Source organism: Haliotis asinina, chromosome 6, assembly GCF_037392515.1.
Source record: "Haliotis asinina isolate JCU_RB_2024 chromosome 6, JCU_Hal_asi_v2, whole genome shotgun sequence".
In the NCBI taxonomy this organism is placed as follows: Eukaryota; Metazoa; Mollusca; class Gastropoda; order Lepetellida; family Haliotidae; genus Haliotis; species Haliotis asinina.
The window spans coordinates 28,518,282-28,539,360 of record NC_090285.1 but is presented as its reverse complement, the minus strand read 5'-3'; the positions used below and the strand labels follow the sequence as shown (position 1 = coordinate 28,539,360).

Below are 21,079 nucleotides of genomic sequence, written 5' to 3'. Positions count from 1 at the left end.
ACAATGTTTGCCAAAATTTCAGAAGAAAATGTGAGGGGGGGGGGGATGTTTGGGGGGGCGTTAGTTGGATCCGCCTGTGTGTACGTTTTCTCAACAGCGAAGGTCATATACATCTATCCTCGAAACAGCGTTCGCCCCACGGTTTCTCAAGGAGTAATACACCCTTGCTGTAAGTTGTTTGATGGTATAAACCTACACCTATTTATTTGTCATTATTCACTTGATGGTCAGGTAATTAACTTATAATAGATTCAGTTATGATCTGATAAGTACTGCGTACTATGTATCGATCAATGGATTAACTGACAACACGTACGTTGATTAATCGTACCATTTTCGTCACAGCACAACATGTGCACTGAAATACAACATTGTGTGTCAAACTGAAGTGGATTAAAGTCAAAGGGCTATTCCACTGTCTAGTCTTACACACACGGGCTTGTCTGCAACCGGTTCGGCTAACGAAATGCTTTGATCAACACTTTGGTGTCTGCGCATGCGCTTGGCGTGAATTTTCATTGAAGTAAATAATCTCGACATGGCAGGATGTTACGGCGAAGACAGAACATGGATTGTCCAGTATTAGCAGCTTGTCTCGTTTCCCTGTGTCTCTACCTCAACACTCTTGATGCAGACTTCGCCTACGATGATAGGTATGATGTTAATTATTGCTTACATCATCAAAGAATGAGCCTCTCCTCGCCCAGGTGTGCTGCCTCACTGCATATACCAACGTAGGTAACATTTAGACGTGCATCAGCTATTTTGGGGCAGTTATTCGGCCGGTTTTGCCCCTCGAGTCATCCCGCAGTCCGCCAATTATGCTTGATTACCTAACTATATATATTTGGAAACCTGTAAATACTTTCCTATTGTTGCAGTGCAAATTCTTTTTGCAGGTGGAAGGGCGTGGGGAGGTGTCTGCACATAAGGGTGATAGTTCCTCCCGTTCCCAAAATCCCAAATAATATTTATGAGGTGAAATATACTAGACTGATTAACAAAACCTAACACAACAATTGCTAGATGACTTATAGAAACATCTAAAAGTCTACAAATTAAGTACAACCCTATGTGTTAAGTCTGTTAATCTTAGAAGGAAGGAATATGGGGGAATTAAAGGAACTCTTTCCCACTTATGTCCTGGATAGAGGGAAGTGCTCCTCAGGGATTTGTTCGAGGTAGATTAGGTAATGTTGGGGTGGGGTGGTGCTTGATCCGACACTGATCACTGTATCATTAAGACTAGTTCCATCTCAAGCGTACAAATTCAGCATCACGTCACCGATCTCACCCCACACACTTTGCCTTTCCTTAAAGATAGTTTTGGTATCCAAACTCCACTAAGCCCTTTCTTCCTTGAATAAATATATTGGCAGATATTTTCTTCTGTAGAATGTGGAAGTTTTGATGAAGGGTTTGTTGTCGGTTCAGGTATTACAGATGTATATCCCAGGTACATTTCCGTTTACAGAAAAGTACCCTAGCCAAAATTGGAATACAGAAATGTACCCTTGAATGATTCCATTCCCCAGTGTGTTGTTTTCTTTTTTGGAACTGTCATACAGTTGTATTAGATGTATTTGATTGTGGTCTATAAGAAATGACCATACACTGTAACAAATATTTCACAGAACACAATAGCATTTGCATTCATTTGAACAGGAACAACTGCATAATTCTTTGATTTTGTGTTGGGAAGTATGGATTCGTTCGTGTCAAGTGCCGGGTACATTTCTGTATTTTGTCCTTGTTTAGGGTACATTGAATAATGAAACATTCCTGGGGTCCATATGACTGTAGTAGTGAAAAGTTTCAGTGTTAGGATAGATAGCTACTGAAAATGATAGGTCTTAAAAGAGCAAGTGCTTTGGAAGAAAATATTAGGATCTATTTTTTGTAAATACTTAAATAGAGAAAAAAACTTTCACAGATAGCGTCTAAATATCAAATGATAAGGTATATGCTTGTAACTGGCTTCCAAAACAAACTACATTCTGAGGGAAATTGTTATGGTAAAGCATGTGTACATATATAGAAAAATGTTGTTTTATTGACAGTTAACTTTGTGAGAGCAATGTTAAGAGGTCACTTCCGGGTCACTTCTTCACAACAGTGTGGGACACTTTGGATCAGCTTCTAAGTTACAACCATTGGAATAGCCTGCCACTCCTCTTGGAGAACTTGGAACATAACATCACTAGTCTGTGGCTGAACATCACAGGATTTGACACGATGTCCAAGAATGTCCCAAAGCTGTTCACTGGGGATTAGATCTGGACGTTTTGATGGCAATAGAACCCTGAGTTTATTTTGCACCAGAAAGTCTCTCACTTGATACTATCTAGCCCAGTCTCTTCTCATCTGAGATAGTGGTCATATGTAACTTATGCTATATGCATTCTACCATAACAGTGTTATTCAGATTTTAAACAAGTACATGATGTGTTTGAAAATCAGAGGTATATAATGTGATTATATACCTCTGGATGACTTTGATTAGCCAATCACAATCCAGTATTTACTGAAGTCATGGTAGAATTGGGATTACACTTTCTTCATTATATATCATATCAATTTCCTGTGTTATTGTTGGGTTGAGTCTGTAAGATTGATTCAAATTATGTGTGATGTACAATCTTGTTTAATACTTGCCAGGCTACACGATGCATATAATTGTGGTCTAGCATAGCATATTTTGGGTTGTGATGTACAACTCTTCATTCCTTGTTTTTGTGAGAGTATGTTGTGTTGCCGTTTGGGATGTGTGGGTCGTTTGCAACACCATGGTTGGAAATTTCATCAGTGATAGCTTGATGGGTGTTCTCACAGGTAGCGGTTCACTGGCGATGGTTTGGTAGGTGAGATATGAGACGAAAAGTCCTCAAGTGAAACAAGTTTAAGTGAACTTTAAGTGACTTATAGTATTTTCATATGAAAGTTCATCCTCGATATCTCCAGGGTATACATTCCGATAAGTCTCCACTATACCATGGAAGCATCTACGGCTCAGATAAATGTATTACCTCCCTTGACTGTCTTTTCATCCAGTCAGGTGTCTGCGCTGGGAAGTTGAGCGAACCAATCACAACTCACTTTCATTTTTTGAATTATCTAACTGATTATACTTGGCAACAGAAACCATGCAGAGGTTCTCTGGAAGAGGTAGAAGGCGTTCTTGCATATGTTGTTTTAAAGTTTCGGACCTGTCAATTTGTTTGTATGATTTCCCTACGCACTGTGGGCAAACCTTTGCAGTTGCGACCGCTACCTTTGTTGACTCTGGCAAGCTCTGTTATAACGGCGGCCTGGCTGATTGGCTAGTGTGAGAAGGAGGAGCCAGCAAAGGGAGGTAATAAATTTATCTGGCAGAGCCGTAGATGCGTCCAGGGTATAGTGGAGACTTATCGGAACGTATACCCTGGAGATATCGAGGATGATGTAAGCTGAAGATAAGGTGTTCCTGAAAGACATTAACTTTGAAATTAGGGGCCATGCTAACATAAATTTCACAATAAATGAGATTGTGTGAAAACTTGAACAACACTGAGTGAATTATTGCATGAAGTACATGATGGGGGTGATCAGGTCTGGAAACAAGTTCATGTCTGGTTTACATCCAGGAGTACAGGAAATACCAAAATTAAGATTTTACTCAGGGATTACTATATTCAGAGTTCAGATAATTCCAGTTGAGATCTTACCATTACATTTTTAAATTTGGCATCACTGTCTATGGGTAGTAGTGCATGAAACTGAGATATGACAAATATTTTCATGAACTTGGTGGCCAGGCACAAGTTGCAAGAAGACAATTTTTGTACAACTAGCTCCTAAGTGTACCATATACAAAGTATTTAGTGTCCCCTTCCTAATAAGTGCACCCTATTGGATATATACTTCCAGAACAGCACTCCACTACTCCCCTCCCAATTCATAAAAGATACAACACCTTTTAACTGTCAAATTGCTATACTATGTATGTTCAACTATTGAACTTAGTACCATGTTTTCTTGTGTATAGTGTGTACCTATGTAAAATGCAGGAGCAGCTGAGGGATACAATGTTTTGGAAGAAAATCCTTTTAAGTTCAAGGCACAAATAAAAGACTACTTTCAGTGAATTCAGGCATCATATTGAAATTTGATTTTTGTCGATCATTAGCCATGACAGTTTACCTTTAAAGTTATTTCCAGTCCTGCTTTGTCTTATTTCAAAGCATGAAGTCTAGCATGTATTTGGTGTATCTGTTTTCCTGTTTATACCACATTTTTTAGCTGGCTGAAAATGGCGTAGTCTGGTAATTTTTCAGTGTGAAGGTGCCAGAAAACTTTCATTCTCTCAGTTTGTAACAAAGTGCTAAAACTTTGTTCACTGAACTTTGGCCTAGCTCACGTACCTAACACATAGAAAAGAAATTCCAGTTTTATCAAAATTAACTTCACTTGACTTTTCCAGTTCAATGTTTCCATTCACTGGCATATGCATATTTTACCGATAAGAAAGTCACATGACTGGTATATTTATGGCAAATGAGTCCTGAGGACAATTAATAAATTTAAATTGTATCCAATAGCAATTGAAAATTACCAGCAACTGTTAAGATTTAACTGCAGGGTAAATTTTATTGCTCTGCACATATGTAATATAACAACCCCTTAACCCAGTTGTTTATTATATGATGCTCATTCTCAAAATTAGTGCACAATTACAAGCTGAAGTTTTTACCAAAATATTTTTCAAAATTAAGAGTTGAAAATGGCATGTGAGTATTGTCGGTAATGGTATCTCATGAAATTTTCAACATCAGCATCACAGCATTAAGCATCATTGAAATATTTTTGATGAAAGATTACATATGACAAACTCAAAGTATTTTACGTTACATCAACTGGTTTTGAAAATAAGAATAAAGCAAACGTTCATGACTAGTGCAGCTGTTAACAATAGGTAGTCAAAACATTTATGTTTCGCAGCAATATAAATTTCATGTAAATCCGTACATCCATGGCTAAAGAATTTGAGAGTAAATTGAGATCCATCTTCTATTAAAGGTACTTTTAAATATGCCAAGGATTCAGTCCAGAATTCTTGAATTTCATTAAAAAAAGCCCCATGTACTTCATTACTTCGGGTATTGTTGAATTGATCAGTAACCCAATGAACCTTTAATTTTTGCTGTATTTGAATCATTCAATGTGCACTGCCCCAAAATACAACAACCACAATGCATAACATATTATACTAATTTTAATAGCATAACATACAACTGTGTATTGTGTAACAAAATATCCTTCTTTGGTCTGAAATCAAGACAAAATGATATGAGCAACATTATGTTCCAGTGACCTGTAGTTGATCTACTTAAAAACATGAAACCACAATGCTATAATACCAATGCCATAACGTAAGATTCCACAAGGTTCCCTGGCAGGAGTAAAGACCTGTATTTTTTTTTAATAAAAACCAACTGGTAACTGTTCTTAGAACATCACCAAATACCATGGTATCAATTTCCGAGGTAGTTCTAGTACAGAGTGTTGATTCTCTCGCGATCTTCGGGAGGGAAAATGAACATCCTTTTACATTTCCCTGTTGGCTCAGGATCTGATACTTTGATCTGATACAAATCGCTTGTTCACACAGATGGTTTCACTTCTGAACCTCGTGGCCATTTGTAGTTACAGCCCGTCAGCCTGGACATTCTCTGGCTCTGGAGCGTTCTCTTCACTCTCATCTGGAGCAGGGTTTCTCCTAAGAACCTTTCTCTGCCATGGACATGACGGGACAGACAAAACCCATCAGAGGCAAAACGCCCATCACAGAAGCAGGATGTTTCCTTTACCATGAGACACCCTTCCGCTTCATAAACTGCGTAAAGCATCATGGTACCTTTAATTAGCTTTACCCCCCACTGTTCAAGTCACCTTTGATTGGCATCGCAGTCTTCTTTGCTGCTGAAGATGTATGCAACTGAACTTGGTTGCCCGGTTGCCCATACATAGAAGTCATGAGCACTTTGTATGTTGACTTTCCCCCGTTTCACTCCTGAATCGGCCATTTGTTTGGTGGTACCTCCAAGGCCATTACAGGGACCTTTACCATGACCACATTCAAAATAATGCGGCGAAGCCCGAACACCAAACTCCTCAGGGTGCTGTAGGACATAGTTGAAAGCTGTCTTGTTTCTATATTGGCTTGATGGCAACTCAGTCCAGTAATGAACATATGACAGAGATGGAACCAGTTCTTTAACTTCTAGAAGCAGTGACTGCAGAATGGTGTATATGTTGCCAAAAGTATGGGTCATAGTATCAGAGATGAAGATGAAGCTTTTGTGATTGAGGACTCCATTGTTCTTGAAGTGTACAACAGCTGGAGGAAGTGTTACTATCATGGCATTCCAGTAAGCAGATTGGATCTCGTCAAGACGTTGACAGAGATAATTCTTAGTGAAATCCATTTGGATGATGACGTAAGAGTCCAGCAAATTGTCCTTCAAGAACATAAGCTGAGCATATTGTGTTTGAACATGAGCCACATGTTCACGGAACTGTGTACACTGATTCAAAAAGTTGGTGATAAAAGCATCTTTGGCCTGTTCTTCATCCACAAGCTTCATCATTTACTTGCCTTTGCTGTCTGTCACCTTCTTCCAGGTCTTATAGGTCCCCTTATTAAGCTAAATCTGGGACAGTTGCATCTCAATCTGTGTCCGAGTCTGAGCCTTTATGAAAGCTTCTGGGCTTGATGTGGAAACGACCTTAAAGGTTTTGAGAGATTTCAATTGTAAGGCCATATTCTGATGTTTACTGCAAAGACAGGTGTTCCTTACTGGCAAAACGTGAGCAGGTCTCCGTTAGCAAAATGACGATAGCGACAGCTTCACATTGGGGAACTCATCCCTAAACTTCAGGAATATGTTGGCCAGATAGTCATTTAAGACTCTTTTTTGAAGCTGTGATTTTCCGACCGAGTCATTTTTCCCAGGCATACGAGAGTTGTCATCTCTCTCTTAGAATGCAACTACATCTTCCTGAAGAGCCAGTCTAGTCTTCCACATCATTTTGCACACATTCATTATACCTTTAGATGATGCTGTGAGTTTTGCTCTGCTGTTTATTCCAGTTCTATTTACAATGTAGCGGACTCCTCTGTACTTCTTGATCACCTTACCAGAAACAATGCTGGTCAGATTTCTTACATGCGTCTTTGTGTTCTGCTTCTTAGCCTCAGAATCAGATAGTTCATGTTCCAAACAATTATCCACAAGTAAACATCTCTTAGCTGATCAGGGGATCAAAACCCTTGGCACTGACGCTTCTTGTGTCTGCTTTTGTTGGAGCGGGCCACATTTTAGTCGTTCAGTATTCAGTTTTACCAAAAAGATGTCTATATCTATTTTGGGTTTTACTTATATTTGACACAGAGTTCGCGATTGACTGATCAACAATGTATTAACACTTTAAACCAGGTTCTAGTGATTTTGGAAGACACTGATGTGTTCATGATCCTGCTCTCCCTTCACTCACAAATAGACATATCACAGCTGGGGACAGTTCTTGGAACGGGTGTGTGCAATGCATTGATTGGTATCCATTCATTTACTGGGTGCCACTCAGTCAGCTCATTTTCTGGACAAGCCAAGGTCAAAGCTCTGAATCTGGTTAACAACAATCAGGATTTCAGAGAAATTTCACAACCTTTGGTCAGCAATGGGAAGTCAGGGAGGATATGTTTCAAATAATACAGGCATCCACGTGCAGCATGTCAAGGAGGTCAATACACTCAGGTACGAAATGTTACAGGCAAGGAAAGGGGATATTTCATCAGGACTGCTGCCTCCATGTGAAGATGCATTAAGGCAGCATACAAATCGTGCTAATTACTAAGCAGCGATCTCGAGAAGAAGTCTGGAGAATTCACCATTGCTACCCTGTCCTGGTGATAGTTACGAATGGAGTATGAAGGAAGGAAATCAGTGGGGAAGAATATCGAATATGGGTCTAAATGGAATTTGTAATGCACTAATTAGAGCCACAAGTTCATATTACATGTATGTAATCCTGTTGCATGATACTGGTTTAAAGTGTTAATACATTGTTGATCAGTTGACAGTCACTCTGTGTCAACTATAAGTAAAAGCCAAAATAGATACAGACATCTTTTTGGTAAAACTGAATACTGAACGACTAAAGATGTGGCCCGCTCCAGCAAAACCAGGCACAAGTAGCGTCAGTGACAAGCGTTTTGATCCCCTGATCAGTTTAATACGTATGGTAACCATTGTTGCATCAGTAGAGTGCAACGTTGTCCATTGTCAGCTATTCATTGGAAAGGTAATTAAAATAGTTTTTTGCAACTTGTGGCTGGTTTTGCTGGAGCATGCCACAATGAGTTGAATTTCAGTTTTAAAATCTTCATTCCTGTTATTTTAAGTGTATATATGTATGTATATATATACGGTATAGCAAAATATGGCACCATTTTCCAAATTTGCTAAAAAGGCTTATATTTGAAAAACGGATTATTGGATCAAATAAGTGTGAATTACAGTCAATGTAATGGTTGTTGTGGATGCCTAAGACACCCCTCTAACCTACCTGAGTCATATTTTGCCCATCCTGGGTCCTTTTATGCCTTTGGGACTGAACATATGAAGGAAAATCGTGAAAAATGCAAAAAAATATCACTTTTTTCAAAGTATTTGGCAAATATGGAGCAGGTCATTTTAATTAAACAACACAGATCATATATCAGGAGATGCGGAATTTTATTAGGAACATTTTGAGCCCATTTGCACATCGGTTGGTCAATCCTGTGTAGTTACGGCAGATTCCCTAACCCCCTATATTTGAAGAGAAAATTGGCGGCCATATTTAAAGATGGCCACCAAAATGGCATTTGGCAAAGTGATCTGAAGGTCTATCAACCATTTCTGGACACCTCAGATATCAAGCTAACCAAATATACCCAAATCTGTTCAGCAAATTGGTAAATCTTCTGTTGGCTGACTGGATTTAGATGTTTGTTGTTTGTGGAATAAATGTTCATAACGTCTGCTGACTCGTTTCTCTGCAGAGTCAGGTTCTCATGTTTTAAATGAGCAATTGTTCTGTTAGCTCTGGAAACTGCATGATTTATCCTTTTCCTGCTCTTCTTGTCCAATGATGTTACATTCGGAACTTTAACCAACAACGGTGCAGTTGAAGCAGTTGGCCAATCAGTTATGCTGGATACCATGTTCTCAGTGTCTCCCGAGATTGACTCAGTGCTACTTACAGGTACAGCTTCTGTCTTACAGAGTCTTCTCGACTTCACTGCTCTCCTGTGTTCCCTGACTTGTTCCCAAACCTTTCTACGATGCTTAGCTTTGTCGTTTCTGCTAAGATCACCAGTTTTCTTGTAGTACTGCCTCACTCTGTCAGTTTCTCTTTACATTTTAATACAATAGGGGTGACCATGGAGGGGAAAACAACTACCGTATATACCCGCGTATAATGCAAGTTTTTCGTACCTAGAATGAGGGGGTCAGGAAAGGGGGTCACATTATACATGGGGTATAAGATCTTTCGTTTTTTCCAGCTGTTTCACTTTCAGTTTCCACTGACGATGTCAAACTGCATTTGATAGCCATCCCAGCACTTCACAAGAAAATTTCGCATTTAGGCGGAAATAACTGTTATATCCGAAGTAAAAACCATTTGTATCTCGTTTCCTTGTTTTTAACGTATATTCTCTGTAAATAAAGTTGAAATGACCATGTGATTTCGATTGCGATAGTCTGTTGCAAGCTACTATTATGACCAACTATTGCAGTACTGCAACAGTTATTTTTCTCACTGAATTGTCTGATTTGAAGTCATTTCCCAAATGAATGGATAGTTTATATGAAATATAAACAAACTGAAGTAGTTTCAGTCTCTCGATATAACTGACAAGGAACTTCAAACAAAGATCAAGGAAACAATTGAACTATAAACTCAATAAAGCTGCTAGTCTGTATCCAAACATCTCTTAATTTGCTTGTGCATTTATCAACAGAAGTCGACTACTAAACTACTGATAGTCACACATGGTATATGGTTGCATCGACAGGTTTTTATTTCTACTATAGATTAATTGCTATCGGAGATTCAACAATTGCAATCCTTTGATAGTCTGATGCATCATTACAGCCCTAAGCAATAACATAGGTCAAATGAAGACAGAACGAACTTGACTGTCATACAGCTTACAAGACAACAACACTTGAGCAGGTGGGAGATGAATTCAATAGATTTTGTATAGCAGAAACACTGTGTAAAATCTACCAAATTCGCAAAGGGTTTTGAATCCAAATCAGTCAATATTGAGGAATTAATGATCAAGTACTCGACTACGTTGTTTGAGAGAGCAAAACATGCAGAGAACAGGGGATCATTACCACACTGGCATTTACTATGTCAACTTATGTTCTCTCTTTGACAGGTAGAGTTACACACTCCACCCAGTGGCAACGGTGGTGTAAAAAAACTGGATAAAAACATTTAAAGGCCCTGGGGAAAACTGGCAGGTAAAAATTCAAAAGCACTTCCACATGTCATCCCTTGCAATAACTCTGTAATAAAGCAGGATCAGTTAAACCATGGGGTACTACGTGGCTCCCAGTAAAAAATGCTGTCCAGAGATCACACATCTTAACATGAGAGAAAATAGCATATCTGTTAAATCTGCTGGTGAAATCAGATTAATCATGTTGTAAACCAACAAAATTCAGTGCGGATTGCAATGAACAGTGTTCATCGTACGTATCTGTGTTTTTTCTGATGCTTAAACACATTGATGGTTTCTCGAATATTCAGTCAAAACACTGTCATTTATAAGACAACTCTATCATAAAGACATGCCATCAGCCCAGTACCTGCGTGTTCGCTGTGATGCAACAGATCCTGCTACACCGCTATCCAAAAAATGTATGATGTCTGAGTAAGAATGATGTCAGAAAACACAGTTACATGATTTTCCTTGACTTGATATTATTTGATTAAAACGTCATATTATTTGATTAAATTCAGTACCATTTTCAATTTCATTTATTAAAACTGTGGAATGGCATTACCTCATTCTATAAGCACACAACTTCTGCTTACCATATCAACTTTTTATGCCTTCCGTGATAGCACCAATTTCACATTATTCTCAGCAATCACATACAGATTTACAGCCTCGACATTCATGGACACACAGAGCAGTTCTATGTAACTTGTAGTCTTATTTGAGAAAATTAATGCAGACTGTCAATAAGCACAACTTTAGATGATGAAAATTCAATTTTAGTCATTTTGTTTTATGTTTAGGGGGGCAGTTGTCCTGGGTGCTAATTGTCCCAGACTCAGGAACTAAAATACTGGCTACATTCATTATTTGATATATACAACTGTACAACTTTGAAATGCCAAAGATCAATCAGAATGAATAAGAACTAATCACTACTGACATTGACATTATTTCCAGTGATAGAAAAATTCACCAGTCCCTGGAACCAGTATGCCTCAAATAAACCAGTCCCTTAGTATTTTTGCAGGGCTTCAAAAATATTTTTAAAAGCCATGTGCCACAGGGCAAGTGACTTCAAGAAAGTAACTTGACCTCACTAATTTTCCACCTGCCCTAATTTTATGACACAATGCGTGATGTTAATGTTTACTGGTCTGTTTATTGAAGAGTGATAATTCCACTCTCTCCTAGCTCTTTTTTATTACTAATGCAAACATTATTATGACAGCTTCATTATGAGCCGAAGTTGATTCTTTCTAATTTCTCTTTACAAACTAAAAATCAGACAGCATCGTCTGCATTGAAGATGATACAGTATAGCTTCATGCTTTCATCACTAATTCTCAAAATTGGTGCACAGTTCCCACAATTCAATGTCTGACATATGAGAATGACAAAAAATGAAAGAAATCTTGGCATTTTTCACGTTGGGTGTCTTATTGTGTTCATGTATAATGTAAGAAGATGAGTAAATCGTGGTTCAGGCAGACTTACCACACGTGATATGTGGTGGTATGACGTAACTTAATCAAAATGTTCATGTCGCTGTGCAATAGCAATTATATCAATGTGAAATATTATAAAATAATATTCATAAACAAAAGTCAATGAAAAAATAAAAATAGTGAAGGTTTGTTACACATATATTTTAAGAATCTGTTTCTGTTGTAAAAACATAGCTTTCAAGTTGAATTGAGTCGCTGAAATGTGAGTATATTACGTTATGTTTTAAATACAAATATATCAAACTACTGTATTTCATTACATAAATGTTAATGTAATGAAATTAACGACTAATAAAAATGCAACAAACAGTACATGTTTGCCATCCAGTCTCGGAATAAGTGGGTAAATCAGAGTCTCGGGACTGATTGGATAAGTGTCTATAATATGTTACGCTGTTTTCATGTATATGGTGCGGATGAAGTGTCATACAAGGGTCATATCTCAGTAGTATGTGGCCCCTGAGTTGAAAGAAGTATTGATGTAAGTCTGTCTTTACTTTTTTCTAAGATATTTGCTGAAGCTTTGTAACTTATGTTAAAGTATTTTACGTGTAATGATGTAAGTGAGAGACAGGAACACAAAGCAGGACTCAGGCATCACAAGAGTTGATGACGTAAAATGCAGAAACTATGACATCACCTTTGTGGTTCATCATGCGGTGAAAGCATGGTGTGCATGGCTGGACATCTGTTTTCTCACTAAGATACGTTCATTGAAAGCACATAAACAATACCTTTACAAATTTGTTGCGAAGTACTTGATTTTTCAGAAGACTGATTATACAGCTTCATGTTTTACTCTGTATGTTGATTACACAACATTAATTTGAATTAGAAATCACAGGTTTACACATAAGGTAAAATACAGTGATTGTAACGTAACATACAGTATATCATACAGGGACTATAGTTGGAAGTTTATGCCCTATGAACAGAAAATCAAACACAATTTAATGTTTATAAAAAACACATTTCAAAATATAATTTGTATAAAGTTAAATATGTTATTTTAAAGACACAAAAGTGTTTGTATAGTATTCCCAGAAGTTATTGAGAATCATGTTGCATCATGTAACTCATAACGTTTATTAACTTCTGGCGTTTTACTTACATAAACATGTTAAAACATCATCCTTTTACAGTCTCAGTCTTGTTTTAGTACTTTGTTAGACCTCCTCGCTCAGCAGTGCATGCCTGAATACGCCTAGGCACACTACCCATCAAAGTTTGTAGGTAATCTTGTGACAGGGTATCCCAATATTGGACCACATCGGCCTTCATATCTTCAATATTTCTCAGTCCCTTTTGGTTTATTCTGTCCTTCATGACTCCCCACACATTCTCAATTGGGTTTAGGTCTGGGCTGTAACTGGGCCAGTCTAAAACTTGAACATTTTCGCCCGACAACCACTGTTTTGTGTAGCGCGCAGTGTGTTTTGGGTCATTATCATGCTGGAAAATCCAATCATCTTCATACAATGTTTGTGCTGTCGGAAGAAGGTGACCATTTAGAATGTCAACGTATTTTTCTTTTGTCAAGTTTCCCGTGAAAACACACAATGGCGTCACTCCGCGAGCCGATATGCCACCCCACATGTGAAACTTCAGGCTATGTTTTGGTCGCTGGTAGATAGGTTTGACAGTATCTTTGGTCCAAATTTTCACACAATTAGGGAAAAGCCAAACAGAACTTTCATCCAAAAAGAAAACATTATCCCAATCTTGATTTTCATGAGCCCGACACCAGTTTAAACGTTTTTCCTTTTGTGCATCTTTCATCAACGGCGAGGGGATTCCACGTTTTTTCACCCAATTAAGTCTCTGTAATTCCTGCCTAACTGTTTCGTTGCATACCTGAGGACTTCCTCTGCTAATCATTTCATTTCTGATGTTCTCAACACTTTTCAATTTGCCCCTACTCACAATCTGCCCAAGTCTTCGGCGATCCACAACACTGAATTTCCTAGGCCGACCTGCCCCTGCTTTGTGCTCTATCCCAGTTCCTGTTTGAATATTCTTCAAAGTTCTGTATACTGTAGACAGAGGAATACCATGTCTACAAGCTACCACTTTAGCATCAGCCTCACCCCTTTCAAAATCATCTAGAATGAGCTTTCTTTTGTCTCTTGCTGTAAATTCTGCCATGTCAACACAGGAAGCCATCTGCTCAGACAAGGGAGATAACTCTTGACGTAATGAGCTGCCTTCTAAGCCTTCAAGAGTTGTCTCCCTTATTTAGTATGCTTAGTGCATAGTGAAAGCCCTTTTTCCAATCTTAGCATCATTAGAAAAAAAACAAAGATTTTCTCAATAATTTCTGGGAACACTGTGTATAAATGTATGCATTAAGCTTAAAAGTAAACGGTAAAGTAAATTGATATAAATTACATTAAACATAATAATCACAAACACACACATTTTGCATCTGTAAATACTGGCAAATATGCACATTTTGATGCAGTGATAACAAAAAACATTCATTAATATGTCATTTGACTTTGCAGTATCTCAAATATGGCTGAAACTGCTGCTGAAGAGCAGAGACTATATCGAGAACGCAAAAAACAAAATGAAGGTGCTGCATATTTGCATTATGTATAGTTTATGTTGTAATCAGCCACTGTGACTGTTTTTGCCATTTGATGTGACTGGATAGTTATTGCCACCTCTGCCAAAGAAAATTTATCCACATCAGTCTCCTTTAAGTAAACATTATCATCTCTTGGCAACATTGCTTGCTTTCTTTACAACAAAACCCAAAACTTTGATGGCATGACTGTATGAACAGTGTTATGTGATTTTTATAGCTGACACCAATAAAAACAACCTGTTCCTATGGTGAGTTGCATTTCTATTTGTTCAAAAATGTGAAAGGAAGGTTTTATTTTAGAAGGATTGTGTTAAATTTTCAGTGACATATTCATTTAATTAATTGAAACATAAGTTGATAAGTTGATCTCTCAGTTTATTCTGCCAAGTTCATATGCTTCTGGGAGTCCTACATATTGTAAATATAATCCATTAAAATTTTCTCTGTTTCAGCCTCATCCACTTTGATTAACTTTACCATGATTAAAACTTTAAGTTCATTGAAACTTTATCACTCATGGAAGTAACACCTTCAGCCTCTAGAGGGTAATGATAATGCTATGTCTGCAACGAGATGCTGAAAATTATGCTTGAACCAAGAAATCTTTTGAGATGAAGCTAAATGGAGAACCTGACAGGAGAGCATGCAGAATAGAAATAGAAAGGAAACGGATGTGACATGATTAGAAATGACACAAATAGAATTGTAGTTTTAACGTTATATACCAGGGCCAAGATTGAGCCAAGGCTATTTTGTTCTTCGAGAAAAACTGTCCTTGGTCAAACCTGTGGGCAGAACTGTTTTAGTCAGACAGCTGTAGGGACAGGCAGTCCACTACAGTCACCACATGCTCGCTTTAAGCACCAGTCAGTTCCACAAAGTAATAAGGTTTTAGTTTTAAAAAAGGTGTACACATTGTGCATCAAGTGTTACAATGTAACAAAATTGTATAAAATTCAATCTGAGTGGGTTGGTCAGGGTCTGTCCAACAGTATCCCCTTTCCACAAATCAATAAACATTGATGCAAATTTGTCATGTCTTCTTAATCCTCTCAATGCTATCGTCGAACCCATTCGACAGGAGTGCAGGATATTGACATCTCCAAATAAAACTTGCAATAATTATTCAACGAGTCGGATTTACGTGTCATATGAATTATGTATGGAATGTACTAATTCTCACCTTTTTAAATATGTAATGTTCAACACGTTTATATACCTTAAAACGAAACGCCCGCGAATTAAAAATGAGATCGCCGAATTTCTCGGCACGCAGTCGAAAATAACGGCCATTATTGACTTCCAGCGCACCACGCCGTGTGGTACCCAGTCTAATATTTTCTTCATAATGAAATATTTTTTGATAGTTTAGTCGATATTTTTTGTTCCTTAACGAAGAGAAGGCGAAGAGAAAGCTCATAAGTTTCCCATTTTCTAAAAATTAGTAACTTTCGGCTCAAATAAATATAAACAAAACCAATCTCAATGTTATATCATCGATTGGACGAACAGAAACGATCATGGCAACGGTGGTAAACAAACAACTCCACATGTATCGTGATGCCGAAGAAAATGTGCCATCCTTTTGACATATCCAATTATTTTATCTGGAATTAATTACACGGTGTGAATAGGTAAATGTTATTGCCTCTGCACAGAAATTACCAGATTTAGCGATTTTATTTTGATTTGGTTTGATAAACCTTCCAACATTCACAAAGCTCGAAACTGGTGACTGGCGACTCGAAAGGGCGTGGCCAAACTCGCGGTCTTCTTAAGTGACAAGATACGAAGGATGTTTGAAAATATGCGTTCATAAGCAGAATCTGAACACATATACATTGAAAGAAAACGACTCAATACCTATATAATGCAGATCATGAAACAATATCACAATATTTGTAATTGTACCCACCCTTGATGAAACCGGAAGCACGTACACGGCATGGCACTCGTGGAAGTAAAATGTGAAGGAGTTGGAAAACAACAATTGATACATTTTCTAAACTGATTCAAATTCCCGTAAGATCCATACTTTACACCAGAATTACCTTTCAGTCATCCTCAGTCATTTACTATTAGTTGTGTTCAATAGCAGTTGTCATTTGTTGCTTGTGTTGTAGTATTTCTGAAGTTAGCCGTCGATGTGTTGATCTTTTAGTTTAGCAAATCCGAAGTCGATGATTTTCGCGGTCTATTTTTTTCAAAGAATGTTCTGACACGGGGAGACATATAAATTGTCAGTGTGTCGTAACAATAACAGAATATTCTTCTGTGTATATCGTTACAAGAAGTACAATTTTGATGATTGAAGATCTCATGAAAAAAAATCATTTTTCCTTTTGCAGAAACGAACGAAACCAGAGCTAGTGTGAGAATGTAACGTACAGTAAATGTATTTCATAAAAATTAATTACTGCTTAGAAAACAACTGTCATCGTCTTTGTGAATCAGTATTTATTTTAGACATTAAAACAGCTAAACATCACATCTTTTGTTCACGAATTTGGAGCAAAATTGAAATTATTTTCTTACTCCAAACAGCAGAGCTTTCGGAGTTAATTCTACCTAGTATAATGCAGGTAATGTTTCAGATCAAATTGTTTGACGTGTGTGCATATTTGTATAAAAAAAATCATGTCATGTGGCTCAGTCCGTGGTTCCATACATCTTTTAGATATTGCACTAGTGCAATCTGAACTGCAAAATGTACCTCATGTTTATGGCCATACTTTTTACCTACTTGCACACTGTCTATGTTCATATTTTACTGTTAAAACAGACTTCATCTGGGAAACAGACTGATGATCCAAACTCTTGGGGCAGTGATTACACTGACAGTGATCGAAAGACAGACTCATTTTTTTCTTGTGATGAAATTTCATGAAGTAATATGAAATTATCATACCAGACCTAGAATAATTTTGTCGTAGTGATGTTTTGAATATGGAATATCAAAACTACAAGTGACAGATAATTAAGTGTTGAGTAGGAGGTGCAACCTATGTTAGTCTTTGGCATCAAGGTAATCATGTGGTGGCAAGTAAATTTCTTTTTTCCTAATACTGAGCTCTGCAGTGAGTGGTTTTTGTTGTCCAGTTTGGAGCTATTCTTTAAGATTTCAATTTGGATTTTTTTTCATTGCCATGTGTATATGGCAAAGACATATATATCAAATGCTTCCAGATCTTTAACGGAAGACTGCTCAGTCCTTGGCATTTTGTTATTCAAGGAAGACTGTTCTTCATGTTTCTTGTTTCATGATGGTTTAGGCTATTGAACACTAAATAATTGGAGTATATCACCATCAGACACTTCAGCAAACAGAAACAATCCTTGAAAGTTCATTAGACCCATTTCATATTGTGACATTGCTCCTAAACCCAGGAAAAGACAATAAGGTAGAATAATATATATTTACAGAATATGAAGCATGTTTACTTTCACCAGAGACAATATAACTTCTTATATGTATATGGTTTCTTTTTTATCAAATGATAACATTTTCCGATAAATTTACATGTACTGTTACTTCAACAACATAAATGACATTATTTGTCATGTGCGATTCAAAATAATTCAGCAAACAAAGTGGTACTGCTGAAAACAAAAATAACTCATCACCCATTTGTATTTGATGTACATTTTGGCACGATATTATGAAGAAATAAAATACACAAAATAATTTGTAACATCTATCCATATATTTTATGGCATACATGTAGTTGTAATAAAAAATTGTGCAAAACTGTCAGTTTTCCACATTACTGAAAGACATTAATTAAAATTTGGTTATTTACACGTTGCTAATGCATTGACAGATTTTAAGTGTCTTTGCCTTTGTCTATTTGAGAGAGAAAAATAAATGTCATATTATTAATATCATTTAACATATTAAAGTATATGAAAAGATTTAAAGTTGTAACCAGTTATGAAACATAAAGCATTGACAAATCTATCGTAATTATTCATCAAGAACGTTAATTCATTGCATAAAATTATGAATGTAATTCAACTTGTTCTAAAGTGAGACATATAATTTTCCCAATCATGTAATATGAACGCAATTTTTATCAAATCATCTCCGATTTCATGTGAAACTATAACTGAAAATATATTTTTGTTTATAAAACATGTATACTGCAGTTCTTACTACACTACATCGTCATAAAAAGAAAAGCATGAATGTTATTTTGAAACACAAAAGCCACGCCCATATCCGCGCACCTGTTGTTGAGAATGATCTTTGTACACGTTTCTGTGTTGGACCATGTGAAAAAAAGAATAAGCTGGCATCAACATGCATCACAATTATATCTTTGCTATCTTTATATTCAGTGGACAATAAAGTAATGTGCCTAATATGAACAAAAATTCAAATAAAAGATACTGAAAAACTTGCATCTGCAGTGTTGATCGACTACTGTTTCCGGGTCACGGGAGCATACAAGGTCAAACTGGTTCGGCTATGTGCGAATTATATAGTCAAAAATACACCAAGAAAATTCTATGAGCTCTGATTAATAACTTTAAACAGTTATTTGTGCTAAATTCAGGCGAAATATCTCCAACTTTTCTGTTCATATTCAATAGCGAATGAATTTCATCAAGCAATCCCCGTCTGTGACATCACATCCGGTGACCTTTGCACTTACTAGAAAACGAGTTAGATTTCACGATCTTAATTTTCGTCCGTCTTTCGTCATACTAAACGGAAAATGATACATGGAACACTTGTAGAATGAGAAATTCTCCCTCTTTCACCAGGTCTTACACAGAAGAGTTCTGTAATCTTTCTTCTGACCAAAAAAGCTATATTTTATGTAGGCGTTCGACGAAGCGCGCCATGTTTGTTTTTTCGTATGCGTAACACGATTTAACACCGTCTTTTTGTGGGTTTGTGCAAAAATTAATGAACCATAACACTTGATATTTGCACTCATGAATGCTTATGAATCATGTATTTTATTCTGCTATTTTCATTACATGACACGTTTAAATAAACGTAATAGTGCCATTTCAGTAAGACCTGTCATGACATCGAAAATATTATTTGTTTACGACGAACGTTTTCGATTATTTTTTTTCAGAATTATTTTTTAATTTGTCGTCGCGCGGATATTTGCCGATACAAATATACGAAATTAAAGTCAGATACTTATGAAATATCAGTAGTAAGAATACTGAAATCGGTTTGCGATAACTGGACAATTTATACGGTTCCTAGTATAAAACGCATCCGGCTACCAATCGAGTAATTCAGGTAAATTCAGGAAAATTTAATCTATTTATGTTTGTCTTGTAATTAATATCTGTACGTTTGAAATTATCTGGATATTTTTTGATAATAATGTTTATTTTTGTATGTAGTATTAATGAGCTGAATATTTTTTCAGTTGTCCCTTATTTAGTGACGCACTGAGTGTTTGAAATCACCCACCCTCTTATTAGCGCCTTATGCTGAAATTAATTCAGCAGGCTAAAGGTTAAGGAAAGTTGGATGTTGATGCTGTGATGATTGGAGTACAATTAGTACCTCAAAATTGAGTTTGATATACAATAAAAGTGATACATACGGACATGACCACTTTCTACAGTCTAGTATAAAATACCATTTTACAATCTATGTTGATAGAAGTTTATCTGTCTAATTTTTCCATACTTTTATGGTATTGTAACAGACTCTGAAAAGCATCAAATGTTGTACTATCCAAATTGATTACACTCCTTTTGTATTGTAGATGTTGTGCAGACAATGCGAATTGGTGTTGGTTAACATAAAAACCTGTGGTGTGTTTCAGCCGGGCAATCCAGAAGAATCAGGACTTGTTACCGGAAACACCTCTTTTGAATATCTTCTATGATGACTTCTGGGGGACACCTCTCACTCATAGTGGCTCACACAAGTCCTACCGACCACTCTGTGTCCTGTCGTTCAGATTCAACTATGCCTTTGGGAAACTGAACCCCTGGGGCTACCACTTGGGTAATGTTCTCCTGCATGCAGTGGTCACAGCAGTGTTCACCTGTCTAGCACAAAAGGTGCTGAAACGTACATTTGCCACATATGTAGCAGGACTGTTTTTTGCAGCTCACCCCATACACACAGAAGCTGTTGCTGGGATTGTTGGTCGGGCTGACATTGGTGCCTGTCTCTTCTTTCTTCTTACATTCCTGAGTTACATGAAATATGTAGAGTACCGAACTTCTGACCAATTGGCTTCCCATCGTTGGATATATGTTGTTAGTGTTTATGTATTTGCTGTGGCAAGTCTGTTGACAAAAGAACAAGCCATTGCTGTTCTTGCTGTCTGTGCGACATATGATGTTTTTGTCTTTCATCGGGTGAAACTTCAGGAAATACTGCAACTACAAATCTTCACCATGGTGAGTACAAATGAACTAGAATTTGAATATGTTTTTGGAAGATAATGTACCAATGTC

General features: G+C 37.1%; 1 protein-coding gene across 1 annotated transcript in view; it reads left to right on the top strand.

Annotated features, from left to right (window-relative positions):
- Positions 1-517: 517 nt before the first annotated feature.
- The window catches only part of LOC137288065 (protein O-mannosyl-transferase TMTC2-like), a 214,831-nt gene continuing 194,269 nt past the window's right edge, over positions 518-21,079 (top strand). The window contains exons 1-2 of the mRNA XM_067820442.1: positions 518-653; positions 20,437-21,022. Of these exons, the coding sequence (XP_067676543.1) occupies positions 547-653; positions 20,437-21,022 (693 nt within the window). The 5' untranslated portion in view covers positions 518-546. The remainder of the gene's footprint in view (positions 654-20,436; positions 21,023-21,079) is intronic.